Source organism: Epithele typhae, assembly GCF_022376455.1.
Source record: "Epithele typhae strain CBS 203.58 chromosome Unknown BXZ73scaffold_10, whole genome shotgun sequence".
Taxonomy (NCBI): domain Eukaryota; kingdom Fungi; phylum Basidiomycota; class Agaricomycetes; order Polyporales; family Epitheliaceae; genus Epithele; species Epithele typhae.
Genome location: NW_025954201.1, coordinates 540,825 through 556,441, shown reverse-complemented (window position 1 = coordinate 556,441; position 15,617 = coordinate 540,825). Strand labels below are relative to the sequence as shown.

The window sequence follows — 15,617 nt, the reverse complement described above, 5'->3', positions numbered from 1 at the left end:
TTTTGCACGCGTCTGGCACAGCTGTCGCGTCTGTCAATTTCGCACGCAGCGGCCACAGTTCAGCAGTTGAGCAGATGAACAGTTCGGGGCCACACAGCTCCAACAGTTACGCAGACAGACAGACGGTCTGGGACGCCGACAGATAACCTAGCTGGCATATTACCTGGTGGGTGTGATTATTCTACAATGGACTCCCGCAATCGGATACTAGGATTGTTTCTATTGGGCGTATCGTACACTAGTACACGGTGTCTACGAGCTGTGATCGAACTCCAAGTCCGTGCTTGTCAGTGCATGTGCAGCCAGCACCGTCTACTGATCGACGCTGTCGCGAAGACCGCAGACTGCACGACCGAAGGTTGCGGGGCGACCTTGCAGTGCCTTCAGTGCTCACCAACGGGCCCCAAGTCCGCAAGCTCGGGCGGCGAGCCCATCGGGATCGCCGTGGGGTCGCGGGAGTGTGCCGGGGAGTCTCCGAACGCATACGAGTTCCAACCCCCGTTGACCCACCGTCCATCGAGTCCGCACAATCCGAGACAAACCGGCCCACCGCTCGCTCATGCCCCACAGATGACGACAGTGCAGAGACAGAGCACTCAACGGTAGCTGTGTGGAGCTCGAGTTCGACCCAGTTTGTCCTGGCCGTGCGATGCACTCCCATTGAGCATGGCGTGCCGGTCGCGACGCTAGCAGAAGAGGAGCCCTCGCCGGCGGCGCTGCCACATATCCGCGGGTCGAGCTTATGTACAAGGCGTGGATGCTGGTGGTGCTGTGAAACGTCGGGTCCCACTCGTCACTGTCATCGCCCGAGGCTTTAACCCAACCGCTGCCCCCGCGGCAGCCAACGAGCCGGGCAACGTGAGGGCGAGACAGACAACGTGGGGGCGGCGCGAGTGACACGGCGACGCGTGGGCAACGCAGGGTTGAACGCGGGCGACGGGACCCCAGTGATGACATGGTCGCAGGGGTGGGCGACATTAGTGAACGTGTAGGCATCCGTCACCGAGTCCGAGGGTCGTCCGTCGAGGTGTTGCGCTCCGCGAGGGCCACGGTGGGAAAAGCGGTGGTGGGGCGATGCGCCATTCTCGCGGTTGTAGTCCTGGTCACAATCTTGCGGGGAGCAGACACTGCTCAAGGGAAGCCCGTTTGGGCCAGGGGTGTGCGGTGAACGCAGCAGTGTGGTGGACACAGCGGTCTGAGCCAGAGTGTTGGGACGATGCAGCGGGGGTTACGTACCTATCGCAGACGGTGCCCAGCGGGTCCCTCGGCCCTTACAACCACTTTCTCGAGTCACTTGCCATCCTGGTAGCGGACGGCGAGTCCACGCAGGCAGCAGATCTTGGTTGTGGATCACAGGAAATCTGTCGGCTCGAGGTGGTGCCGATGAGGATGGTTGAGGATGGTGGAGGCGAGGACAGCGTGAGCGAGAGTACATGGGCGGCGGTGACTCGAAATGACAATGCGCAGGACTCGGTGTCTGCTGGCAGCTGCGGTGAGATCACGTGGATTCCCAAATAGTCGTGCGCTGTGCGCCAACGCGCCAGCAGATCGCTCTTCTGCTGCTGTCTACAACATGTCCACGGTGCTGCCCCCTCCACCGAATCCAGCCGTCTTCGAGCTTCGTTCATCCACCTCTTATCTGTCTCCCCTGCCTGCTTGTCCGCTTCCTCGCATTGCTCCCTCGCACACTGTCACCCAACCCACCAGCTTCTCTACTCGGCGCTCGCCCATCCCTACTATGCTTGTGGACACAAATGGTACGTCCCCACTGTGTTGCATGCAGGCCCGCCATCTCAAAAGCTGGGGAAGCTGGCTGTCCCATCCGCCTTGCAAGTCACTCCGTAGACACGCACAACGAGGGCCTGGGCTGATGCGACCTCGTACGTCTCCAATACTGCGCTTCCTTTTGCCGTGCCCCGCCCCTCACCTCCCACCACTCCTTCCTCCCCGCAGATATCACGGCCGGGCACACTATGTCGGGGAGACGGCCCAGCCCTGTTGTCGCCGTCACGGCACCATCCCTGCGATCACCGTCAACTCATGGGCTGGCGGTGCGGAGGCTAGCGGAGAGGTACGGCACCACGTCAAACAAACGCGAATAGGAGGTGGTGCGGGAGCCCAGTGTGGACCTGCGGTATGTGGTGTCGCCCTCCGAGACGCACTGGCACACCCGCTGACACCCCGACTATCCCCCCTCACCCTCGCCTCAACCTTTACAGGACGTCCACGTACTGCACACGCTGCATGTACCCACGCAGCCACGCCAGCACCTGTTCGTGCTTCTACACCATCCATTCTCGCGCTCTCGGCCTTGCCGCCTCGCCAGCTCCCCCTACGCGGCGCGGTGCTTTCTCGTGCTCCCCTGCCGCTGTACGTCAAACACGGCCGCCTCGCCCGCATTCGCCTTGGTGCGCGTGCAGCCCTTGCGCCTGCAGAGTGTTGTGTTCCACCGGTTCCAGGCCCCGGGTGGAGTGGTAAGGAGGAACATCGTCGCCTGGTCAGTGGTGCACGAGGCTTGGTGTGGGCACGAGCGTGCCACGCGCCCTCCGCGCGAGGCGTGGCATGTGCGCACTGACGTCCGCCTCGGTTGAAACTGCGATTGAGGACATCCGCACTGATGCGTGGTTCAGCCAGTACGAACGCTCAGACGGAGGTCTTCGCGCGTGGCTTGATGGAGTGTTGTTTCCCCTCTCATTCGCAAGTAGTCGCTGTTATGGCATTCTCGTCACTATGTATCTGTCGTCATACTTTCGCTCGTGGTATCTTGATAATGCAATTAATTTATTCCATTAATTCCGGTCCGAATTTGCGTGCTGGTATCAAGAGCCACTGACGAACTGCTCCGTCTGTTCTGTCTGCGCAACTGTGGGGGAAGACTTGGCGGTCAACTGCTCAACTGCCAGGTTTTACTGTCCGTCTGTCATCTGCTCGTCTGTAAGGCACTGTCCGTCACTGTGACAGACGGACAGTGCCCAGCAGACGTGTGAAAAATTACTGATGTCGAGTCTGGTGCAGTGTACTGCATCGCTCTGGCAAGTGTATGTAATTCCCCACGAGCTGTGCTGACAGGTATTGAGCAGATCATCGTTGGCATTCTGTTCCTTCTCGAGAACAATGGCGTGTATGTTATCATCAAAATGCTCATCCTCATAACGGTATGTGGTACTTTCCCGTCATCTTATTTCAGTCGTGTTCAACCCATACAGGGAATATATCCGACCGTGATCGTTGTTCTCGTCTGTCTTAAAATGACCGTGTACGACGACGTGACGTGCGCGGAGACGCTTCCCTCGCTGCGTGTCACCCTGGATGGTGATACGAACTCGGCCCAGGGCACGGGCGTTCTGCGCAACCTGCAATCAATCTCAACGTCCAGCTACCGTACGCCAAGCAGTGACGGCACAAGAACCAGTGATATAGAACTAGCCGGATCTGCGTACATTCTCAAACCGGCGGGACTGGATCACGAAGGCGTGTCATCATGAGTACGTGAACCGCAATTCCCACGTATGGCACACATGCCGGCGCACGTAGGCCGCATGATACGCATGTAAAACGGTGTACCCATCTTGAGGACAGGGCGATGGCAGCGAGAAGATGACGGAAGTTCAGTCACACGAAAAGGGTTCCGAAGAACAAACCGGATGACTTCGGAAAAAACCCCCGGCTCTGCTGCACGCCCGTTGGCGTGCTCTGACGGCCCGGATGACGCGCAGCTGCTCATTACCCTACCGGCGACGTTCGACGGAGGTGTACGTCGACAGACTCGACGTCTTCGGATGAATCATGATACCTGCGTGTTCGGGTCTAGGACCACTTTCGAAGTTGAGAACACGGTGGAGAGGCGCGCGGTTTCTCAAGAGCGCGCTGCTTCTTCCGTCGGACGACGAGCTCACGGCTATGAAGGCGGCGGAAGACGGGGGAAACGCTCGCGGGTGCGTACAGCACGGCGGCGAGCCGCGAGATAACCGGGGCTTACGGGGAGTCGGCGGTGATTGTACACAGGGGCTTCTGGAAGCATGGTGGGCGAGGACGTCGGAGATTACGGTGTCCCATAGACTTTGCGACACACTGCCCGGGGTTTCCAGAAGCGATGTGGATAACGCGCGAAGGTGCACATAACGGCAAGGCGGAGTCGGTATGCGCTCATCTGTCCGGCGAAGAAAGGGAGGACGGGGGGAAAATACACAGGATCCATCGTTATAATTAGGATATGAACGTTGTCAGTTCCAGGAAGTGGTGGGTATGGCACCAGAAGGGTAATCAAGACAATACCGATGACTGATACCAGTCGCCGGTGTGGCAGTCGGTAATTCCCCGCAAGCCCTTATTGAAGTCGTATGTATCCACGGAAAGTAGCTACGAAACAAGTCCGGTGAGCCTGAAAGCTGATCCTGCTGACACTGTTGCGAGTCCCGCAATAGCGTAGAATTGACGGTCATCCCCTCCTGATGGAAAGCTCAGCAGTGCTTGCGTAGAGAGGTTTCTACGATTCCCACTGAAAGCAGGAGTTCAAAAAAAGCGATCAAAAGCTGTCGAGAAAAGGTCTCGGTCGTCGGCATTCACCTTCGTCATAATCCATTCAGGATATCCAGTCGCAGCGGCGCCCTTCGCTTTGATACCGATGTCGTTGACATCACCGATACCGTACGTGTGTTCCTCGTTTATCTATCGGGGTTTCAGCACAGGAGAGAGCAGGAATTCAGAATCCACTAACCTCAAAGCCATAGTGGAGGTAGATATCGCGGCAGTGGGGATCTGCGGCCTCGAGATGGACTGGTTTGGGCGAAGTGCGAATGAATCCGTCCTTCATGAGCATCGATGCGTATCCTGAAATCGGGAGAGGTCGCGTTAGGGATTCGTTTCCACGAGAAGAAGAGATTATTTGGGCCCAACCTCTATTCTCGTGCTCGGGATCAGTGACTATCTCAAGCAGATGCCATGAGTCGAGACGGTCAAGCCCTTTCGCAGAGAAGGCGCGCTCCAGTGCCTGCTCGACCTTGGGAGTGAACTCGAAGAGAACTCGCTGCAAGAAAGAGCGTGTCAGAGAAAATTATCCACTAAGTGTGAGGCACTCACCTTGATCCCCGTCAGGCCCCAGGCCTTCACGAGCTTGTGGATGCCGACGCGGAGGAGGAGGAGGGGCCCCATGTCCAACGTCTGTCCGGGCCGGAGCCAGAGCGACGCCGCGACCACGTGCTCGCGACCGTTTTCGCCGTCGACGAGCGTCGTCGTCGCCTTCGCCTTCGCCTTTTTCTTGCCCCTCGACTCGGCTGGCTCCTCCTCCCGCTCGCCCTGCCCCTCGTCGTCCGCCGGAATGCACACGACAGTAACCACCCCGTTGGAGAGCATCGTCGCGACCGCAATCGCCCGCTGGAAGTGGCGCAGGTTGCCCATCGTGCGCACCGTGGCGGGGTCCTGCGCGTTCACGTCCGTGACGAGCGCGCCCACCGAGCCGTACCAGTTCATGGCGGGGCAGTCCGCGAAGGCGCGCGTCAGGCACTCGATAACGGCGGGGAGCTCCTCGCGGCGCGCCTCGCGCACGTACGCCTTGGGATGGCGCCCTGGAGGTTCGGCAGAGGCATCTGGCGATGACATGTCGTTGGAAGAGGCCGGATGGTGGGTTGCTGTCGGAAGAGGGTGTGGAGTGCTGCGAGGTGAGGGGGGATAGCGGACAGTTAGGTGCGCACTGCGGGCTATAGTCATCGTGACCCTTCTATGGACGCATGCGGGTGACTGCCAGCGGGGACAGACCGCTGTGGAGAACTGCCAAGGTCGCCGCCGGCCATCACGAAGACGGCCCCGCCGAGGGAAGAAGTCCAAAAGCCATCCAAGGAACCCACCACATCTACCTCCTGTGTGCGATGTTCGAAGGCTCGCGTCAGATGCTGTAGGAGCGGTCACGGCATTCCGTACGCTTCTTGACTTAACGTTCTTTTCCATATGACCACAGCTGTTCGACCTGAAGTCGGCGAGAACTACCCCCTCTCTCAGTGCACAGAGTTGGCGCTGAGTCAATGTTTCATCTCATATGTACGTCTCTTCCCTGTTCTTTTGCTCCGACATCGGCCCTCTGCCCTGAACGAGAACCTTCCCGTGCGGTCGCGCCCTGGATGAGTCTTTCTTCTGTATCATTGGGTGCCCGTTCCTGCACGGAGAATGAACGTTTTTCTCCGGACCACGTCCGAGTGCAGCGTTCTATCTCCCAGAAGTCACCGAATTTTGATGCTTTGTAGAGGGCTTACTGCGGTGCGAACGCTCACGCGCGAGGCCCGCCAGTGAGCCCCGGTTCCTGACATCGCCGAACACTGTTCGCCCGTGTTCCTTCACTTCGTCTATGGTTCATCCCCGGTCACCCAGTCCTCGGTGTGCCTTACAGCCTACAGGCCCCCCGCAAAAATGATGCGTCAGCACACACGTGCTCTCGTCTCGTGTCTATGCGTCCTCACGCCCCGCCTCGTCTTCGATTCCGATCACAAACAGCCCAGGCTACTCTATCATGATGTCCACGCGTTCAAGAAGTAAACTACACCTCTCGGCACTAGCTGCCCTAGGAGGAGGTCTGCGTCAGACCGTAGTACGTACATCTCATCGTACAGTCTCATAACTAAATACCGTGAAAACGAAAGAAGATCGTCCAGAGCTCACACGATGTCATCGTTGTCGAACCCCCGAGGCTTGCCGGTGGGCCCGCGTCCGGGCTGGATGTCCAGCTCCTCCCCCACGTTCCCTCGCTTCCGGTCCGGGTCGGCGTCGTCGAACCAGGACACCTGTTCCGTCTTGGTCGCGATCTTGATCGGGGTCATCTTGTACGCCGGCCCGGTGCCGTCGCCCGCGATGGAGTCCGCGCCATGCTCGGTGTTGCTCGCGACGCGCCAGGTGAGCACCCCGTTTGCGCCGTCGCGGCGCGAGCGCGAGGTGCCCACGGAGCCCGACTTTGAGCTGTTGTTGAGGGTGGAGATGCCGCTGCGCTCGAGGTCGTCGTGGAAGGTGATCTTGAGACAGACGAGGACGATGATGACGGTGGGGTAGATGCCCTGCGTGATGGACGGGGGTGCTCAGCGCGGGGCCTGGATGATGGAAGGGCGCGCGGAGCGGCATACCGTAAGATGGCTGAGCATGTCGGCGATAACATACACCCCGTTGTTGTCGAGCAGGAAGAGGATGATAGTGATGACCTGTATAGCGTCGGGGCCGTAGTGCGTCAGCGCCGTTTCCCCGACAATAGAGTCGAAACCACTCACAAGCGCCACACAGTACACCGCGCCGGACTCGATGATGAGAAGAAGCGCGCCCCAGTACCGGGAGCCACTGCCAACGTTGACATGGAGGCCTTTCATCAGCCGCGCATTCGTCCTGAGGAGTACCGGTGATGCGGTGAGTGCTAAGTGACCTTGGCCGGGGGAAGGACGGAGATACTGACCATGCTTTGTATGTGATCATCCCCACGGAGTACAGGTTCGCGAGGAATGTCAGGACACCGAACGCCACGAACCAGTTGGTGATGTCGCCCGCGAAAACCTGGGCCCCGATTTCGGACCTGGACAGCGCGTTGATCATGCCGATGCCGGCCGCTGTGTTCGAGGTATGTCAGCCTCCTGCTGCACGCGTGCACAAGCATCTGGAAGCTCACCGGTACCACCACTAATGCATATGACAGGGAAGACGAGGATACGCCAGTTCCTGCCGTATAGGACGTACGTCCGCCAGCACACAATGCCGTCCCCGATCAAGCACTGCAAGGTGGTCAACATGCGGTGACACGGGCGCCAAGTATGTGGTCTACACACGTTGATCAGCTCGATGCAAATTTCCCCCCAGATCAACGGATTGCCTTGGTCGTTGAAGATGGTGAGCCCTCCCTCAATCGAGTGCTCCTTGAAAAACGCGATGAGGCAAACTTCCAGGGCCATGGCTACGTGCGTGGTCGACAAGCAATACATGAAGGCGGTGAGCCCGATCATGATGAGATTCGTCCCCTCGAGCCTCTGCTCTCGGCGTTTGCGGCTAAATCGTTCTGTGAGTCACGAGTCGACACGAGGGCCGGAGCGTGCAGAGGGGTGGACTCACAGCAATAAATACAGCGTCCACACGGCGAGGATCGTGTACATGCCTGCACGCGTCGAAAGGTTAGATCTCCCCGCGGACGGAAGCGTCCATGCTGCCCACCGTGCAAGATCGCCTCGCAGAACATGGCGATGAAGTAGGCGAACGGGAGAGTTGGGCCGCCCATGGTGACAAGAGGGCAGAGCAGCTCACCGCGGGGGGAACGAGCGAGGCGTGAGAGAAGGCAAGGTTATCCTCGCCGGCGGGGAGGGTGTTCGCGACTCAGGCGAAGATAACTATCGACGACGTGGGAGGGCATGCAGGCGCCGACTGATGGCGTTTCGGTGGGAATTGCCCCAGGAGCCCGGACACTCTGACAAGCGCACCGGCCCATAGCCCATCGTCTTCTCGCCCCTGTTTGTGCGCGTTATCGCCACTTCTCTGCTCACCCTCCACGCGTATGCTCATCACCGCCACCTCGACACAAGATGTTGACCTGTCCCGGTCACATCGGCACGGGTCAAACTCAAACGCCAAGAGACCACCTTGCACGGCACTCCGTGTAGCCAGGTGAAGTTAAAAGCGATCTAGGGTTGGACCTTGGATTCGTCTTCAGGACACGCATCCCCCTCTTCGACCCTCCAAGCCCCCAATCTCCTTCACCATGGCCTCCTCCAGCACCTCTCATCTCAATGCCGCGCTCGCCGGCGCCATCTCCGCCCGCAAGAAGATGTTGGTCCCCACCCCCGACCTCCTCGCCCCCGCACCCACCGCCGCCGCCGACTTCTTCTCCAGCGACTACCTCTCCGTCGTCACCAACCCCAAGCCGCGCGCCATGTTCCTCGAGCGCATCTCGAAGGAGCCCATCGTCCTCGGCTCCGCCGGCTCCCGCGTCCTTTTTGGCAACAACTCCTCGCACGTTGCCCTCGAAGAGCGCCTTCGCGCCTTTTTCGGCGCCGAGACCGCGCTCCTATTCAACTCCGGATACGACGCCAACCTCTCCTTCTTCCACTCCGTTCCGCAAGACGGCGACGCGATCGTCTTTGACCAGCTCGCGCACGCGTCCATCCGCGACGGCATGAACATGTCCCGCTGCCGCAACGCCCAGTACCCGTTCAAACACAACTCCGTCGCATCTTTCCGCGAGGTCCTTCAGCGCACGCTCGTTAGCCACCCGAGGATTGCCGAGGGCCGGGGCACGATGTTCATCGCCGTCGAGACGCTCTACAGTATGGACGGCGACTTCTGTCCTCTGCGGCAGATCGTCGAGACCGTTGAGGAGCTCGTCCCAAAGGGGTGTGCGCACATCATGGTCGACGAGGCGCACTCCTCCGGGTTGTACGGCGACAGGCGGCGCGGGCTCGTGATCGAGCTTGGCCTGCAGGACCGGGTGCACAGCGTGCTGCACGCATTCAGCAAGGCGTGGGGTATGGCCGGCGGTATGTGACTTGTGGTCTCCCGCGGCGTGATGCTGATCGTCCTCGGACAGCTGTCATCCTCACCTCCGCTGTTGTGCGGCAATATCTGATCGGCTACTCCCGGCCCTTCATCTATTCGACCTCGCTCCCGTTCGCACAAACCGCCGGCATCAACACGTGCATAGACTTCCTCAGCGGCCCGGACGGAGACGAGGTATGCGACTTGCCCGCTCCCCGCTCCCGCCTATGGCTGACCTCGCCTAGCTCGTCAACCACCTCCGCAAGCTGTGCACGTACTTCGAGCACGCACTCACGGTGGCCTTCCGCGACGTCCCGTCCGACCTCCTCTCCCTCCGCCACCGCTCCATCCCGTCCGACTACCCGGAGAGCGTGTTCAGCCCGCTCTTCCCCATCCTCACGCGCGCGCCCAAGCCTCTCGGGGACTTCCTCACCAACCTCGGGTACGCGCTCACCCCGATCATGTTCCCCGCCGTCCCCAAGGGCGAGGAGCGCCTCCGCGTCATCCTCCACGCGGGCAACACCGAGGCGGACGTCGACCAGTTCATCGCGCGCCTGCTCGCGTGGGCCGCGCTCTTCCAGGCGCAAGAGCGGGAGCAGCTCCAGCTGAAGAAGGCGTCGCGCGCGCAGGGCGCGATCCAGGCGCGCCTCTGAGCGCGCACTCGCGCGCCTAGCGTCCTTATCCATAATTTAGATCTCTCACGGTCTATGGGACTCTCTCGTCGGTATTTATGGCTCCCTTTGATGGCTTGTAGTTGTACCCGCGCGCGTCGCGTTGCCTTGCCTTTACTTCTATTGTTTGGGGATACGAGCTCTGTATGTATACTTTGACCGAAGAAGGTTGCAACTTTGCCTCTGCACGTAGAGATCCGCGAGCCGGTGCTCGATCGTCTCATCAAGCGCGCGGAGTTCTTGCAACTGCATACTGACCCCGGAAGGGGACAGGCACCGTCAGGTGAATCGCGCGGGGAGCTCAACTGCGCCGGAAGTAATGAAAGATCAACGCATCACGCTTCTTCGACTTGCGGGAGTTGAGCACCGCTTCAAATCACTAACATTGTTGGAAATAGCGCCGCCGCGCACCCACGTTGCGGTGGGAGTAGTCCCGAGGAAGTCGGCCGCATCTAGCCGCAGCGCCGCGCGTGTGCATCGCATGGTTTTCAAAGATGCCGCGCCAGCGCTCGCGGCGGGGGAGAGGTCCACAGGCCACGGTCTACGCTGAGTGATCGGACTACCCAAGCGACCGCGACGGCTCGGCTAAGGCTGGTGCGTGGTGAATACAAAGATGAGTGAAGTGCGCGCGAGACCGAACATGATGTGCCGGAGCAAGAGCGCAGGTACTTCCAGTCCACCTAGGTATGGCGCCGTTCCCTGCGTCGCCGCTTCGTCGCCGCCGCCCTCTAGAAGCCTCTAGATTGGTCTCGGCGCGCTCAAGTGGTCCGTCCGTCCTCGGGGACGCGACCCCCGATCAGCGCGTCGTGGGCGCCTACCCACACGACAACCAAAGTCTAAACGGCCGGAGCTGTCTCACAGCTACAAATAAGGAGCGGACGCCGTTTAACTCTAAATCTCTCTTTATCATATACCGTCGGCGCGTCGCCGGGCGAATGCACTGGGCTCGGGGAAGTCTGGCCCGCGGGGCGTTTCGTTACGGTCGACGTCCTTGGGGCTCCGGGTACCACGGTGACACTAGATCGACCTAGATGGCACGCCAGCGGGTCCACGAGGACCCGCACCCAGAGAGGCGCAAGCACGCGACCGTAGTACGTAGATCTAGAGCGGACGGTAGTCGACCAGGTGCACGCAGACCCCAGTTGAGTTTGTCTCCTCCAGAGAAGCGCCCGCCCGAAAGGCCACCTTGGGCAGTCCGTGTCAACGCACTTTTTACCTCTGAAGCTAGCGCGTTCGTTGCGGAAGCTCTGACTACACTCCCACACGAAATTACAAGAAAATACATCATGGATTCTTCGTATCTTCTACGTGAAACAAATGGGGTCTACTTCAGGGCGGCGCCGTCGTCTCGCCTCTTCCTCCATACGCATACAGCAAACCATTTAGATCTCTTCTCATCGCGTTCGTTACCGGCTCAAGTTTAGATGTAGATGGGCAGCGTGGGGTTGAGACCCTTCCACTCGGGACCGGTGACGAAGTCGTCTTCGTCGATGAGGAAGTCCTATAAACGAACGAACGTGAGCGCACCGTCTCCGAACGCACAAAGACAGCACTCACCATAGGCGCCTCGACGAGGGCACCGCGGACCGCGGCCAGCCGGTCCTTGATGCGCTGCAGCGGCACCTCGGGGACGACGTGGCCAGTCATGACGTTCGGCACGTAGTTCTACAGAGTCACCAACGCTGCGCGTCAGCAGCACCCTCGGTACGCTCGCACGCAGAGGAACACGTACGTCGTAATCCTTCCACTTCCGGATGAGGTTCGTCGGGACCGGGCGGAAGATCTCGGTGAAGATCTCGCGGTTCTGGCGTGCGGTGTTGTTCCACAGGTTGACCGTGTCCTCCGCGAGTGGGTCAGCGACCTGGCGGTCTTCGTCGAGCTGCGTCTCGTCGGGGTTCGGGTGGGGCGCGGCGCGCATGAAGCTGTCGGGCTCCGAATGGGTGGTGCACAATTGCGGGTGGATGAGGCCGAGGTGCTCTGTGGGTATCGTGAGCGGTGGTGTGAAGGAGAGAATCGAATGATACCAACCCCTGTAAAGTTTGCGACGGAGAGTGGCGGCGAAACGAGCAGCAGTGTACGGCTCCCCGTTCATAGTCGTCTCGATGGTGTCGTCATCCTCGACGATAAGCGCGATCTCAGAATCACCATCGCCCTACGAACCGCAAGTCAGCGTCGAGAGTCGGCCTCACGCGAGACAGCGCTCACCTTCTGGCTACGGTCGTTCAGGTTCGCAGAGCCCATCTACAGCACAAGTTCAAAAACTAGTGACGCGACAAGGCCGACAGATGAACTCACGATAACACGACGATCGTCGACGATCATAACCTTCGAGTGGATGTATAGCAACTCCGACACGTACGCGTTGCGCTCCTCCTCCTCGGTGCCTAGCCACAGCTCTTGCTGGAGGTCCGTCCGATCCTCAAGCATGTGCTGCACGACGTTGTCGGAGACGCGGTCGTCGCTGCGAAGCTCGCGCGCGGCCCTCCGCCACTTGTCGATGGTCTCCCGAGCCTCGTCGATCGACGCGGGGAGAGGGAATGTCTCCGTCTTGAGCTCGGGCTTCTTTCCGGAAGTCGACTGCTCGGCGAGGATCTTGCCCGTGGGGACGGCAACGGAAGCCTCTTTGGGGTCTTCGACGTTCTGCCCGTGGCCGACCCAGAGCTTCCCGAGCGCAACGTTGACCTGGTGGAAGGTGACCCCACTACGCTCCTCAATCTGTTTCATGAAAGAGTCTGACATACGAGATCGTCAACGATAAAGCTTCAAACTGGACCCGGGTAGGACTACATACCGTATGGCGCGTTGATGCGGTCGTATGCACGGAGGTGGTAGAAACGGATGAAGTCGGATCTGTGTAGGTGCATGAGAAAAGCCCCAGGACGAAGTGCGGAAAAGGCCACTTACGGCTCGTAACCGGCCCTGCGGACCTCCTCGTAGATACTGTGACCGCCGCGGTTCATGGTGCGATACTGTCCAGCCATGATTGTCTTGACGGCTGACTCGTCCTTGACTGTTCAGACCGTCAGTGACCGACTTAATGTATGAAACTGCCTCGCACTCACTCTGGCCAGCGAAGCCGGGAACCTCAGGAATGACCACGACTATCATGAACTTCTTGCCCTCCTTGCCCGCGCGGACGATACGGTCAACGATCGCACGCGCAATCGTGTTCTTGACAGGGCCGTCTTCTTGAGTGTTGGAAATGCTGTCCTTGAATCAGAGCTAAACTCCAGAGAGCGCACAGCAATGAACGTACAAGAACTGGTTCTCTATAAGTTGAAGTTAGTATCTGTTGCGCGAGCGACATATATGCACCCACCAATGTAGATGAAATGCTCCGCCTCGCAGATGAGATCGATGTCTACAGGGTATCAGGTTTGACAGGACTCGGAAAGAGATCGCGATGGCAACGTACATGCATTCTGGATGCTGCACTCAGTGAGCACACCGTGGCTCCAGTCCGACACGCTGCGAACAGCCTGGACCCGACAGTTACCACGGTGTGGACGGTGGTCAGGCGTATCGTACTCCTGGGGCGTGTCGTCTGACTGCCCATGGAGATGCAAGTGGAAGCGGTCCTGGAAGTGGCGCCCCATCTCATGCCAGCGGTCGCGGTGAGGGTGCCCTGCAGAGACAGCTTATGAGTCGACGCGACGGACTAACGAGCGGACTACATACGGGCAACGGCTTCGTTAGGCGCGGCAGAGACGTCGTGCGGGAGCGCGAGCCAGTCAAAACGTCTAAGAAAGTCAAACGATTTTTCAGAAACGTGCACGCGACTGCACACTCGAAGACATACTCGTCGTTTCGGTACTGTTATCACGAAGTATCAGTCAACGAGTCCAACCACCGATTAAGGGCAACTCACCTTCCGCTTCTTGATCTCGTTCCAGCGCTCCGTGAAGTGCTGGACGATGTCCAGCACAACCTCACCAGTCAGGGTCATATGCACGTCGTGCCACGGCATACGACCGAACTCGACCGAGCTGAGACCATTGCTGATGTAGTTCGGAACGTTCTGGAAATCCATGATACGTGCGTTGTTGTAGTCCTGCCCGGGGAAGAGCGTCGCGAACGGATCCGTGGGGTGGACATCGGCGAGGGGGTGGGTATGGGTGTCCCATCGACCAAAGCAGAGATCAAGGCCGCCAATGCAGGCGTAGCGGTTGTCGACTACAACCACCTTCTCGTGGTGGGACCAGAACTCGACGTCGTCCTTGCTTCCGATATGGTCGGGGTGGCGCATACAGGCGATGTTGGGGTGAAGCGCGTCGAGAGTCTCTTTGGTGTGGTGGGAACTCATCGTCATGGTTTGCGTGACTTCCTTGTAGACGACAACATAGATCTTCACGCCTTGCTCCGCCTTGCGCTTCAGGATTCGGTCCAGACGCCATTCGGGGTACTTGGCGGGCGGGCGACGGAGGTAGAGCTCGGGCGTGAGCCACCAGTCCTGGGGACAAGACCAACATCAGCATGAGAACGCGGTGCCGAAGGTGCCTGACTCGGATAACAACACGCTGCGTCTACGCGCGACGCGCGACGCGCGCCGCGTGCGAGAGCGAAAGTGCGACGCCCAACGCCATCATGCTCGGGGTGCCGGCGCACCGCCGGGAAGGCAGTGTTTGCCCGTCCAGCGCAGGTCACAACGCTGACGCTGGGGCAGCCTCGCCCTGCCTGGACTCCCTGACACGACCCTCCTATATGCCCGCGCCCTTCTTCGTTCTAGGGGACCCAACGCATACAGCGAACAAAGAAAGACTCACCAGGATGAATATGGCCTCCTTCGCCCTGTCCAACATCTCCGAAACCGCCCACATGTAGTCGTGCCCATCGACATGCCTGCGGTCGTGTGAGCGACTGAGCGCGGGCGCCCGAATGGCAGCCAACGTACCACTTGACAAAGTTCTGGCCGCGCTGGTTGGCGAACGAGTGGAAGCGGTGGCCAGACATGATCTCTGCGCGGACCATGTCGGCGCGCTTCTCCTCCGGGTCATCGTGGCGACCTGCGAGAGCGGACGCGTTAGAGGCGACGAGGGATGGAGGCAAAGGAGCACGGACGATCCGGGTTGATTATGCCTGGAGATTGGGCAGCGCGAGGTCAGCGACAACGTGTGGAAGGTTCATAAGGAGACGCACCGATGGCCATGGCGCGCGCATGAACGATACCCTCCTCGAGCTTTCCAAAGAGCTTGGACATGGTGGATGGGGATGGTGGTGGGTGGGATGAGAGGGGCTCAAGCGATACGCTCGCGATCTCGTCGTCTAGTGATCAAACGACGTAGACGCCGAGTTGCCGAGCCAGGGGCAGTGCGCCCACTGCGCAGCGCTCCAAGGGGGCTCCGCGCCGACGCTCCCATGAACGTGTAAGACGACGAGCACGGCCAGGTGAACGGCTTCACCACGGCGTTCGAGCGGGAAGAGAGGTTTGCCAAGCACACTGGTGCTATCGCGTTGTGCAGCAAG

General features: G+C 59.7%; 3 protein-coding genes across 3 annotated transcripts; 1 reads left to right on the top strand and 2 right to left on the bottom strand.

The window, feature by feature from the left end:
• Positions 1 to 4,512: 4,512 nt before the first annotated feature.
• On the bottom strand, positions 4,513 to 7,943 carry BXZ73DRAFT_43019 (uncharacterized protein; the record flags this gene model as incomplete). The annotated part of the gene is made up of 9 exons (XM_048019068.1): positions 4,513 to 4,668; positions 4,718 to 4,830; positions 4,897 to 5,026; positions 5,080 to 5,696; positions 5,751 to 5,888; positions 7,241 to 7,356; positions 7,424 to 7,574; positions 7,634 to 7,736; positions 7,791 to 7,943. 9 exons carry the CDS (start codon positions 7,941 to 7,943, stop codon positions 4,513 to 4,515), a joined length of 1,677 nt encoding a protein of 558 aa, XP_047880290.1.
• A 767-nt stretch (positions 7,944 to 8,710) lies between these two features.
• On the top strand, positions 8,711 to 10,136 carry BXZ73DRAFT_99162 (PLP-dependent transferase; the record flags this gene model as incomplete). Its single annotated transcript, XM_048027919.1, has 3 exons — positions 8,711 to 9,485; positions 9,536 to 9,678; positions 9,729 to 10,136. 3 exons carry the CDS (start codon positions 8,711 to 8,713, stop codon positions 10,134 to 10,136), a joined length of 1,326 nt encoding a protein of 441 aa, XP_047880289.1.
• Positions 10,137 to 11,574: 1,438 nt separating this feature from the next.
• BXZ73DRAFT_99161 (phospholipase D/nuclease) lies at positions 11,575 to 15,351 on the bottom strand (the record flags this gene model as incomplete). Its single annotated transcript, XM_048027918.1, has 19 exons — positions 11,575 to 11,655; positions 11,712 to 11,819; positions 11,887 to 12,131; positions 12,183 to 12,306; positions 12,360 to 12,395; positions 12,450 to 12,886; positions 12,946 to 13,004; positions 13,059 to 13,164; positions 13,217 to 13,359; positions 13,411 to 13,423; positions 13,474 to 13,515; positions 13,570 to 13,779; positions 13,833 to 13,894; positions 13,954 to 13,967; positions 14,023 to 14,604; positions 14,918 to 14,993; positions 15,046 to 15,157; positions 15,213 to 15,230; positions 15,291 to 15,351. The coding sequence occupies 19 exons, from the start codon at positions 15,349 to 15,351 to the stop codon at positions 11,575 to 11,577; spliced, it is 2,529 nt and encodes an 842-aa protein (XP_047880288.1).
• Positions 15,352 to 15,617: the final 266 nt, after the last annotated feature.